At 44.2% G+C, this 12,638-nt stretch overlaps 1 protein-coding gene across 1 annotated transcript in view; it reads right to left on the reverse strand.

The window, feature by feature from the left end:
- Positions 1 to 750: 750 nt before the first annotated feature.
- Positions 751 to 12,638, reverse strand: part of SETD7 (SET domain containing 7, histone lysine methyltransferase) — a 47,948-nt gene continuing 36,060 nt past the window's right edge. The window contains exons 7-8 of the mRNA XM_007172932.3: positions 11,112 to 11,269; positions 751 to 6,463 (exon numbers count right to left, since the gene is read on the reverse strand). Of these exons, the coding sequence (XP_007172994.1) occupies positions 6,283 to 6,463; positions 11,112 to 11,269 (339 nt within the window). The 3' untranslated portion in view covers positions 751 to 6,282. The remainder of the gene's footprint in view (positions 6,464 to 11,111; positions 11,270 to 12,638) is intronic.

Consider the following 12,638-nt stretch of genomic DNA (forward strand, 5'->3'; position numbering starts at 1 on the left):
GATGTTGCTAATTTTTCTGGATTCATGGGTGTACGGGGTGCTATGCCAAATACACGGCAGGGTCCTCACCTTTCCATACCCCTCCCTCAGGTCTTACTATGATGCTTTGAAAATGGCAAAAGGTTAGTACAGTGAGTCCCCCACATACGAACCTTCAAGTTGCGAACTTTCAAAGATGCGAACGTGCGTTTCATCAGCGTCAGGCATGAGTGAAATTGCAGCTTGCCTTGCATCTCCTATTGCTGACGATCCTTCAGCTCTACCATCTCCCACCTCCTCTCCCTCCTCCAGTCAGTAACTCTTCTTGCCTGTTCACTCGATGCCAGCCCCTGTATGCTAGCTATTGTACTGTACTATTGTACTATTGTACTGTACTACTGTACTTTTCAAGGTACTGTAAGATTAAAAATGTTTTCTTTGTTGTTTGCATTTGTTTTTTATGTATTATTTGTGTGAAAGTATTATAAACCTATTACAGTAAAGTACTTATAAACTTATTACAGTAAAGTACTATGTAGCCGATTGTGTTAGCTGGGTACCTAGGCTAACTTTGTTGGACTTACGAACAAAGTGGACTTACGAACGCACTCTCAGAATGGAACTCGTTCGTATGTAGGGGACTTACTGTAACATTTTTAAACAACTTCAGATGTAAAGTTTGCTGAGTAATTTAAATATACAGGAAGACATGGCAGAGAAATACGTTACTGCCTTCCTGCCCCAGGCAACCAAAGGACGACAACGACAGGCGATTGTATATTTTGTTTAATACTTGCATTGTTTCTATAGCGCGATTATAGCAATCTTTAAATTTACTTTTCATTACAAATATTTGTCAAGTTTTGTTTCAGAAACATTTTTCCTACTCTCTTGCACATGCACCCAGACACACTACAAAAAACTCATTCATAACACAGTAAGGGCAAACATTATTCATGTAAACATCTTTCATTAATTTCCCATAATTTAAAAAAATCATAGAATTATAGATATTGAATAAGGCTCATAGATTTAGTTCAAATTCCACAAAAGACCAATCAAAGATGCTCGTTAACTGTGATGAGGTTAACTTTTGGTTGCAATAAATGCCGAAAGCATTCCCCTGGCTTCCAATCCTTAAACATACCTCACAACCTAATCAATGCATTTCAGGATAAAAAGAGAACACAGAAAACCCAGGAGGAAAAACTTTTGAAGTAGGGAGCTCAGAACCATGAACCCGACTTTCCTCTATGATAAGCAGACATCACGTAGTCCCTGTAGTTTCCCAGTACATGACTTGAGATGAATGACAGTCATCCAAAATGTAACCAAGTTGTATGTTAAGATACATTGGTGTGTGTGTACATATTGCTAGTATACACAGTGAAAATTTGTCATCATATTTATCATTTCATTATATCCAGGACTAAAGCGGAAAAAAAAAACCCCACTCAAGTTGAATATCATTATAAAGGAGTGTTCTAGTAAGAGTCAGGGGAGTTGGGAGGTATGTCCTATAGGGAGGTGATTGGTCTTGATGTTAACACGACTTCTAACAACGGTGTGTAAAGTCACAGACAGAGGAAGCAAGGATCTGCGTTATCCGAGGATGTCTCTCTCTGGTTGGAAGTTTGGTGCTTGGGTGCATAGTTTCCCAGAGCTGAGACGGGAAGTGTACTGTGCTGAGAAATGGGCCCCTTGCCAGCAGGACCCTCCTCCGTCCTCTCTCGAGGTGGAGGCCCAGAGGCAGGGACTGCTGGCAAAACCGTGAGGTCCCACCCGGGGGTCTGAACCCCAGCTCCACTGAGGGCAGCCTCCCTGACGTGTGTGACTAGGCAGTAAGGGAAGCGGTGGATGGTGGCCAGAAAACCCGGTTCCGAGGTTCCCATGGCCACGTCTGGCTTCTGATTCTGCTGCCCTGCAAAGAAATTGTGCTCCGGATAACTGCACCGGTGTCTCTAATGCCTCTGAGTCACTCACGGGCCCCCAAAGGCCCGGAGTGATGTCACTAAGGGTGGACATACCTCCACGAGCACCTAACTTCCACCAGGAAGCGGCTGAGGCACTGGGGAAGCCTACGAGCTCTCTCCACATCAGGTGCAACAACGCGGGGAAGTTGCCATGAGTCAGAGTTTTTTGTAGGCTTTTTGATTTTGTAAAAATCAAAACTGATCTGCATTATATCTCAATAGACTCAGAGAATTCTCACCAAAAATGTTTGCAATTTGTTTAAATAGCACTGGAATAATTCAACTTCACTTAAATATATTCATTCTACCATGAAAATAGTTCATACAAACATCTATTTACATACAAACACGTTAAAATTTGTGAAAAGGGTTTCCATCCCTGTGGTTGTATGGCTTGAAATAGTTTTCATTGCTTTGAGTATGTCTGCACCCATTTGGCAAAATAAAACGATTACAATTTAGTATTTTAAAAATCAAAATGGATACTGAGGCTCCAAATTCCTGAAGGGAAAGATCAAAGACAAAAAAAACCCAGTCTATCAAGGTACCTCAAGTAGATGTAAATTCAGTATATTTTGTGAACCTTTGATCTGCGGCAAATAAACATTACGACTATCAGTCTTGCAACATGGTTTTGCTTGTTTTTCTAAAACGAAAGATGTCTGGATTCTAAATCACTACTCTGAAGACAGAAACTTGAGGCAACTGTTTTAAAACAAAGCACAACAGAAAACAATACCTTCCTGGAAGATCTTAAATGCATTTTGCAGTGAGTGATTTAAAATTTCATATAGTAAAGGAAATTTACTAAAGTGCCACATACGACTCACTGAGAAGACAACCCTTGAACTCACTGTTCACAGTTACTGCAATTTTACCGTTACAATTAAATGTTGTCAATGGTTACACTTGGCCTTTGCTTTGGCCTTTTCAGGTTGTTGGTGATAAGGAAATTGTTTTTCAAGTGTGAAGAACCCCCAGAAGGCAAATAAGTTTAAGGACAGCCCCAGACAGGTTCAAAGGGGTCTTGAACAACAAATTTCCTTCTCAGTTTCTCAGGCAGACCAGGGATGAAGCAGGTTAAAATAAGAATAGGTACTGCAAAACTCAAGTCTTCCTTGCCTGTAGCTTTTAAATCTCATCATTCCTTTGTGTCAGAAATTCAGTCCTTACGGTGGTTTTTTGTGAGTCCATTCAAATGCCCATTTGGGGACATACTCCTACAGATTAGTTCCTATTCCTAACTCTAACACAAGATAATATTTTGTCATAGAAAAGCTGCTAAGGAAAGATCTAGTCATGCAGGAGGTGGACTGAGACGGCTCTGAGTGAATCTGATGGGGACCATGGCATCAGGCACCCTCCTCGGCACTGACCCTTTTGGAGGAGAGCAGAAAGTTACTCCTTTATCCCCACCACCTGGACTCTTCCACATTTCTGTTACGATGCTGATGAAACTACCTGCTTCCTGACGTATTTCCTTCCACAGCGGACGTCAAGATTCAGTAGAAAAATACATCCCAAGGCTTCCCCCTCAGCTTTGGCTCAAACAGGGAACAAACCCTATTCCCTCACCAGTTAATTCCTCATGGGACCCCAACCCCCTTGACTATTTTATCTACCTACAGAACACAGTGAATCTCAAGGCCCCCTCTGACCCCACCCTGTGACAAAGCCTTACATTTGGCGGGGGGGGGGGGCGGGGCGGGGGTGTGTGTCAGGGGGACGACAGGAGTAGCAGAAGCAGACGTGGACACAGAGTGATGGAGAGAGGTACTCGCAGAGGGAAAGACAGACAGACAGGGTCCAATGGGCCAGAGAGACTGGCAGGAGAGGAGGGAGAGAGGGAGCGGCCGGAGGGGTCAGCTGGCACGTTGTAACGTACAAACACCAGCCATTCTCACAGACAACAGAGAGGGAGAGAGGGGAAAGGGTAGGGCAGGAGAAAGAAGAGCCAGAGAACAAGGGAGACAGGAGAGAGGACGTGGAGAGGCTCAGCTTGGATGTACTGCTTCCTCTGATTTGTCTGAACGTCACAGACAGACACACTGCCGGGCTCGAAACTCAGAGAGTTATTCACTATTTTATTTGAAAAATGGATTTGCTGGTTAGTCACTATTTCCAACTCTTCAGCCACTTTCGTCAAAAGAAAAGAAAAATTCCATTTGAATGGGGTAGCCCACTGGGACAGACATTACACCCCATGGCAGCCGGCAGCCTGAAGTCCTTGCTTTGGAGTCCTGCGCCATCCTCCCCCCCCGACCGCACTCCCTGATCTGGCTCCACAACCCAACTCACTGGGGTTGATTAAAGCCATCTTTCTCCTGAAGACAGTCACTTACTTTGGGACGCGTTTGAATGAAAGCACCTATCAGAACACAAGTCCCAAGACTCTGCGCATCTGCCAGTTTATGGGACGGTCTGGTCTCTTTCTACAGAATAGAAGCGATCCTATCCTGATGCCTTTTAATCTAAAAAGTCTATTCAGTTCACTTCCTGGAAGATCTTCCTGGCAGCCTCAGAACTTCTCACGAGTGAACCAGCAGCTGAGCTCCCTGAAACCGTGGCCACCTCGCTGCACTGCTGGGGACAGGGGAGCTCCGGGAAGCCTGGACTTACCAAGGGAAAGGGCCACTTCTGTCACTGTCTTGAAGGCTGAATCCTGTGCCCAGGAGCTGCCAGAACTGAAAGCTGTGAGCAGCCCTGATGAAGCACTTTTTGTTACATTCTTCCCAAGAGCAATGTGTAACTGACATGAAATAGCAAACTTCCTCCTGCCTGTTTCTTTTCTCTTTTCCTGCTCCCAGCAAGCCTTCCCTACTAGCCAGAGCTACAGTGTGGAAGGCTTCAGCTTTCAAGACCAAACTGACTGGGTGACAGGTGCCCCAGCTGACAGTTGCAACTTGTAGCAACTGCTGCTTTCCAGACCTCCCAGCTCCTCAGCTGGGCATCTGAAGAGGACACAGCTATGGCACGTGGTGAGGGCACTTACAAAAACCCCAAACTCCCAGAATTCCCCCAGAGTAATCCCAGTCAGGTTACATACCTAATTGGCTAAACTAAAAAACAGGGGCTTTTCTCCTTATTTCTGCAGTTGTGATTACACATGGCTAGCAAAAATGGCTGAAATGCTATTGATACCGTTGCTTCTAAGCTATACAGGTGTTAGTCTTAATTCACAAGGCTGTGAAGCAGGTAAGTGCTTTGAAATTACAATGATGAAGAGTTTTAGCATTAAGGTTTGATTTGTACCTAGTGATCAGTACGTCTCTCTTAACAGTAGCGATTTAAAAGAAAAAAAAAACAAACCAAAAAAACCTTTTGAATTCTGTGTTATAATTCAAGTTTGCTATTTGACTTTTGAATTCAATGCACTGTGCCACAAGCCAGACTGCTCTGTTATGTACATTTAATGTGTACCCAAGGAGAAAAAAAATTACTAGCACTATTGAAGATATTGCAAAATTGCCACGTCTACTGCTTAGAAATACTAATTTCCCCCTCTTCTTTCTTAAAGTATATGTTACAACTCTTCCATAACTTAATGCAAACAAAGTAAATTCATTTCTTCTCACATCTTAAAGCAAAGATATCTTTGTTTACATGCGAGAATAATAATTCTATAATAATAGCCCGGCCCTAGAAGCCAGGTCTTTATATGAGGACATAGTAATGAAACAGTGATATAGAGAGAGCCAGAGAGACCTACACACTGGCACTGAAACGAAATCCATTTGGAAGTTTTCTCTTGTGAAAGATACCTAAGATAGAGAAGAGGACTAAGGGGTGAAGTGACTCAAAAAGTGGGGTTCTGTTCGCTAGGGGAAAAACAAAGCCATTCTATTGCAAGAACAGATCAAAGGTTAAAAGGCAAATGATACTACATTTAGAGAATAAAAATGTAGTAATTCTCTGTCCTCCATATGGTGCATATGCAAGTGTGATAACGCAATTTGCACCGGCCATAGAAATAAACCTCATGGAAAAGCCACTGACTAAAAATGACTGAAAAACCCCCTTTTTTCAGTCTAATCGTTTGGCATCTCTGAATGTGGTACAGATTTAGTCTTGAACCACCCAAGAACATCACGCTGTCTTCTGTCAAGTGCTCAACAGTACCTCTCAGGAGGGCGTTGTTGCTAGCTAATTTTAAACCTGGTATGAGTAATACAGTCAGACCTAGTTAGTATTCGAGAAAGTTGTAGCGAACGCAGAGTGAGAGGATGTGATGTCACAGCATGAGCAGTCCCTGGTTGTCCCGTTGTCGGATAAACGTAGTGCATAGATCCAAGTTTCTATTCCAGGTCTCTGAAGCCCGGAGCCAGGCCTTTCACTTCTGCTGGGTGGCCTGGAAGGCCTTCAGCTCCACCTGGTACCACTCGGGGGCTTCAGGCCCACTCTTCCCCGGGGGGCTGTGGTCGTAGCCATAGGCAACAGTGAGTTCCTCGTCGGCCTCCACGGCTCGGAGCGTGCGAATGCATTTGATGGGTCCAAAACGGGGGTGGACAAACCTAGACATCAAGATGCACATGGTCATTCCCGGGCTGGACCGGGAGGTCAGATGCAAAGGCTAGAAGGGCTGAGGCAGGAATCACCCGTGTGCTTGCCACGCCCTGGACACCACCGGCAGGTCCTCAGTGTGCGGGCCACAGAGGAGCCGGCATGAGCTTCCCCTGGGAGGCTGGTGCTCACGGGGATACTCCAGGCTTCCCCACCCAGACCTGGTGGTGGGATCTGCATTCTAACACCCCGCCCCCCTCCCCCTCCCCGGTATCCCTATGTACATTAAGGTTTAAAAAGCACGGCCCTATCTTCCTTTCTGAGCCTATTTGCCACTCTGTATTTGTAAATCAACAATCAGGATCTTCAACAAAAATCTGTCTTTAATGAGAAATCAGATCCAATGCGGCCTGTCAGCATTTCAGCTCCTCTGGCCTGTCACCTCACATTACCTGCCTGTACCTCGGGGAAAGGCTTTGCCAGGGCGCTTCTGGAGTTGTAAGAAAGAGCCCTGTGGATTTGCAAAAGCAAAAAAACTCTGTTTTCCATCCTGTACCTATAGAGGAAGAGTTATTTTCTAGCATAAAAGTAAATGAAGATTTTTTTTTCCCAAGAGGGAAGCCCAGACCGCTCTGCCATCCTGCTTCTTTCAGATTTCCCTCTGATGCCCCCTGTGATGGGAGAGGCCGGGCTAAAGCTAGGATTATGCTCCTCTGCCAGAGGCTCCCGGCCCGGCTCACCTGCAAGGCTCCCTTCAGGGGAACGGGGAGCTAAATAAGTATTAAGAGACTCATCTCCTCTAACAGCTGCTGAAACCCAACACGGATACCTGGAAGGCAGGCCAGAAGGAAAGTAACTTTGTTTTCCTATGCATCTGGTCAAATCCATTCATTTATAGTTACATTTTGAACAAAGGGCTTTGAAACACCAAAGGCGGAGGTTCCAGGCCTGAAGTCAGAGGTACAGGGCGCACGACGGCAAGCGCTTGGTGGTAGACGAGCTGTCTGCAGTGTATGGACATATTGTGTGGGGGGTAAAAAGGAACCACCACACCCTCACTCCAAGGGGGCCTCTATGCCCACCCCCTTCGGCTGTCCTCTTTCTTGGAAAGCACACTTGATTTGGGCCTGAAGACTTTGGTGTGAGTCCTGGCGCCACACATTACGACTGCCTCCTTCTGGAAAGCTCACCTCTGTGTCTCTGAATCTCACCTTCCTCACCTGCCAAATCATGATAACACCAGTAATCCTTATCCTCCAAGAGTCATTGTGGTGACAAAATAGGGTCACGTAAATAAAGCACCACACGCAGTGCCTGGCACAGCTGAAGACTCGTATCAGTTGTGACATGTGTAAGCAAGCACGTGGGTGTATGAGAGCACGCACGTGCACAGAAGTCTCAGACTGTGCTCCAGCACAAAGGACATCCCTGGATCAGGGATTTGGGAATTCCTTATTAAAATCACTCTTTGTCTCTAAATTAAAATATTTCATTAAAAAATAATACTTCTTACAATGGAATATTACTTGGCCATAAAAAAGAATGAAATAATGCCATTTGCAGCAACATGGATGGACCTAGAGATTGTCATACTAAGAGAAGTCAGTCAGACAAAGACAAATATCATATGATATCACTTACATGTGGAATCTTAAAAAAATGATACAAATGAATTTATTTACAAAACAGAAACAGACTCACATAGAAAACAAACTTACGGTTACCAAAGGGGAAAGGCGGGGAGAGGGGGAGGGATAAATTAGGAGTATGGGATTAACAGATACACAATACTATATAAAATAGATAAACAACAAGGACCTACTGCATAGCACAGAGAACTATATTCAATATCTTGTAATAACCTATAATGGAAAAGCACCTGAAAATGAATATATATGTATATCCAAATCACTTTGCTGTACACCTGAAACTAACACAGTATTGTAAATCAGTGATACTTCAATAAAAAAAATACTCCTGAAATGGAGCTCTAGTTAACCTTCTGGTACACTGAAAAAAATCGCACAAGAAGCCTAAGATTTCTCTTATCGTCCTCTTGTATTTTCATTTTCTTGCTCATTATCGTTATTCTCAGGGAGTAGAAAATGGACAGACTGAAAAGACAGAACTCAATCTCAGGTGCTGATTCTTCAAAGCAGCCCCAAGGCACAATGGTTAAGAGCACTTCTCCACTTTGACAAGAGCCCTGCGTTTCTTGTCGCTGATCTGGAATCAGCAGTAATACTAGGGGCCCCACGAAGTTACTGGGAGGATTGAATGACAATGTGCACAGAAGGCTTTAGCACAGCACTGACCTAGAGGAAGTGCTCAGGAAACACTGGCTGCAGGATTAGCCCTCAGACCAAACCCCTGGGCCACACTCTTCGGTCCCTTGTCGACAAGTAACCTATATTTACAACGAGAAAAGTAGTTCCTGCCTATCTGTCCATTTGGCACGCTGTACCAGACTACAGTTAAAACAGCTTATAGAAGTGCTGTTCTGTTTAAGTTACAGTGTGCATAACAGTACCAATGATTTTAGAAACAAATGAATGCCATGGATTGGTATCTGAATGTTCTATTTAATGATTATTCAGCTAGTCTCCCCATGACCCCAAATTATACTAATCGTTCACATTGGGCTTGGAAAAAAAAAAACTCTGAGGAGGGACTTCATTTTGCACAAATGGTTCCTTCTCTTGTCTCCTGTGCTGTCTCCTTTTTGATGAGAAAAATCATGTTCTTGCCATGAAATCACAGGACTCATTTGTTTTAAGGGGCAACCTAAGTAGCATTTGTTATCCTTAGTTACCACTGCTTTAAAGGGTTGTTGTTCAGCTGTGTGCAGCCTGCAACGATGCTTTGGCCTAATTCACACTGGCCGTGAAAGCCTTGGAGTTAATAACAGTGTCAGTTTCATTTCACATGACACATGTCCTTTGCCATTTCTACCCGCCCTTTAAACAGAAGTTGTAGCTTCAGTACTTGGTACTGGCTGCCAAAGAGAGCAAGTCAGTGCCAGAACAATTTTAAAGCCATCTCAGGGATGCAAGAAGGGACATTCAAATCCTGGCAATTTTCCTACAGATTAAATGCACATGATCAGATCCTGCTTATGTTAACAAGCTAGAGGACTAAGTGACAGCAAACTACAGCTGAGCAGAAAAGGCTGCACACAGCTGCCTAACTCCTAGGCTCCTAGCCTGTCCTCAGGCTGAGTTAAGAACAGCAACAACATGGAATCTCAGCTGTATCCTTTAAGGCAGAGTCGGAGCTGCTTGCCTTTTGGAAGAGAGGGTTCAGGGGGCACATGAAGACTACTAAGATATTTTGTAGGACTACTATGTGGAAGAGAGATTGACACTGTACACAAGAAAAAAAGGGAGGTAATTAGGGCCAAGGGCTGGATATTACAGGGAAACCCATCTGGGCTCAACAGAAGGAACTTTCTAATCCTCAGAGCCCAACAGCTAATTCCATGATATGTATTTGTCCAGACAGCCGCCTGTGTGGATAATGGTAAGGTTCTCATCAATGGAGGTTTCCAAGAGGTTCAGTGCACTGTTGGGAGGGGAGGTAGGATTATTTGATTTTTTTAAATAATGGTTTTGTTGAGATATAATTCATGTCTCATAAAATTCATCCATTTAAAGTGTACAATTCAGTGGTTTTCAGTTGTGCAACCATCGCCACTAATTTTGGAAGCTTTCATCAGCCTCAAAAGGAACCTCCACGCTCATTAGCCATCAACTTCTACTCTGCCCACCCCCGCCCCCAGCTCTAGGCAACGACTGATCTGCATTCTGTCTCTGCGGCTATAGTGGACTGTTCATATACATGGAAATCATACACTACATGCTCTTGTGACTGGCTTCTTTTTTAATATTTATTTATTTATTTTGGCTACACTGGGTCTTCGTTGCAGCACGCGGGATCTTCGTGGCGGCATGTGGGATCTTTAGTTGCAGCATGTGGGATCTTTAGTTGTGGCATGTGGGATCTTTAGTTGCGGCATGCAGGCTCTTAGTTGCGGCATGCATGCGGGATCTAGTTCCCCCACCAGGGATCGAACCCAGGCCCCCTGCATTGGGAGCGTGGAGTCTTACCCACTGGACCACCAGGGAAGTCCCCATGACTGGCTTCTTGCACTTAGCATGTCTTCAAGGCTCATCCATGTTGTAGCATGTGTTCAGTATTTCATTCCTCTTGATTGTTAAATGATAGGGACTCTGATTTTACACGTTTTTTTCCAATACTGAGAGCTCACGTCCTAGGCTTAGGATCTTTTGGTTCTCCTTCCTCTCACATAATAAAAGGATTCCCTAATCTCCACTGTGCAGAGTCATTTCAATTTGTACTATTACTTCAAATGACACTACCCTTAATTTGCCAGAATGAGACAACTAAAGGACGAAAAAGCCACAAATAAAACAGCAACCACTAAGTACAGCATTTCCACAGCATTTCTACTCTTTGGAGCACTTTTCCATTTCCGAGTTTCAAGTTCTAACCATGAGGCCCCTGGCCAGAGGACCCTCGAATATTCCGAGGAAGCCACCTTCCTCGAGGCAGGATGACACCTTTGAGGTGCCCTCCTCATTCTCGGGGCCCCGAGGCACAGAGCTGCCCCAGCCACTGGCCGCGTGGTCTCCTACTCACATGTCGTAGATGCAGTTCGGAGTGAAGGAGTGGTTTGCCTTGTGTCCCAAGGAGGCACAGTACTTGGATACGCGGTTGTAGGGCTCAGGCACATCAATGACCGTTTCTTCATCGAGGGAGAGGGTGTTCCCGTTAAGAGCCCAGTCCCTGCTGTCGACCTGCAGAAAACAAGAAAGCGAACATCAGAAAGGCCCTTCCTCCCAGGAGCTCAGAGGACACAGGCGATATTAACTCATTTATCCTTAAACTTCACGGTTTGAGTGCCACGTACGTGGAAAGAGCCTAAGGCATCCCTTGCACCGCGATGGTGCGAACCCCGCACACTGATGGTGCAAAAGGCGTATGTGGGCAGCGCCGGAAAGCTCAACTTAGCATTTATTGATTTTCCCCTATCTTATATGAAAAAAAGGATTTAAAGTCCCTTGACAAAAACACACAAAATAACCAGATGTCTTTTTTTTTTTTAACATCTTTATTGGAGTATAATTGCTTTACAATGGTGTGTCAGTTTCTGCTTTATAACAAAGTGAATCAGCTATACATATACATATATCCCCATATCTCCTCCCTCTTGCATCTCCCTCCCACCCTCCCTATCCCACCCCTCTAGGTGGTCACAAAGCACCGAGCTGATCTCCCTGTCCTACGCGGCTGCTTCCCACTAGCTATCTATTTTACATTTAGTCGTGTATATATGTCAATGCTACTCTCTCACTTCGTCCCGGCTTACCCTTCCCCCTCCCCATGTCCTCAAGTCCATTCTCTAAGCCTGCATCTTTACTCCTGTCCTGCCCCTTGGTTCTTCAGAACCTTTTTTTTTTTTTGGATTCCATATATATGTGTTAGCATATGGTATTTGTTTTTCTCTTTCTGACTTACTTCACTCTGTATGACAGACTCTAGGTCCATCCACCTTACTACAAATAACTCAATTTCGTTTCTTTTTATGGCTGAGTAATATTCCATTGTATATATGTGCCACATCTTCCTTATCCATTCATCTGTCGATGGACACTTAGGTTGCCTCCATGTCCTGGCTATTGTAAATAGAGCTCCAATGAACGTTGTGGTACATAACTCTTTTTGAATTATGGTTTTCTCAGGGTATATGCCCAGTAGTGGGATTGCTGGGTCATATGGTAATTCTATGTTTAGTTTTTTAAGGAACTTCCATACTGTTCTCCATAGTGGCTGTATCAATTTACCTTCACACCAAGAGTGCAAGAGGGTTCCCTTTTCTCCACACCCTCTCCAGCATTTATTGTTTGTAGATTTTTTGATGATGGCCATTCTGACCAGTGTGAAGTGATACCTCATTGTAGTTTTGATTTGCATTTCTCTAATGATTAGTGATGTTGCATCCTTTCACGTGTTTGTTGGTGATCTGTATATCTTCTTTGGAGAAATGTCTGTTTAGGTCTTCTGCCCACTTTTGGATTGGGTTGTTTGTTTGTTTTTTGAATAAATTTATTTATTTATTTATTCATTTATTTATTTTTGGCTGTGTTGGGTCTTCGTCTCTGTGCG

The sequence above is a fragment of the Balaenoptera acutorostrata genome, chromosome 5 (assembly GCF_949987535.1).
Source record: "Balaenoptera acutorostrata chromosome 5, mBalAcu1.1, whole genome shotgun sequence".
NCBI classification, from domain to species: domain Eukaryota; kingdom Metazoa; phylum Chordata; class Mammalia; order Artiodactyla; family Balaenopteridae; genus Balaenoptera; species Balaenoptera acutorostrata.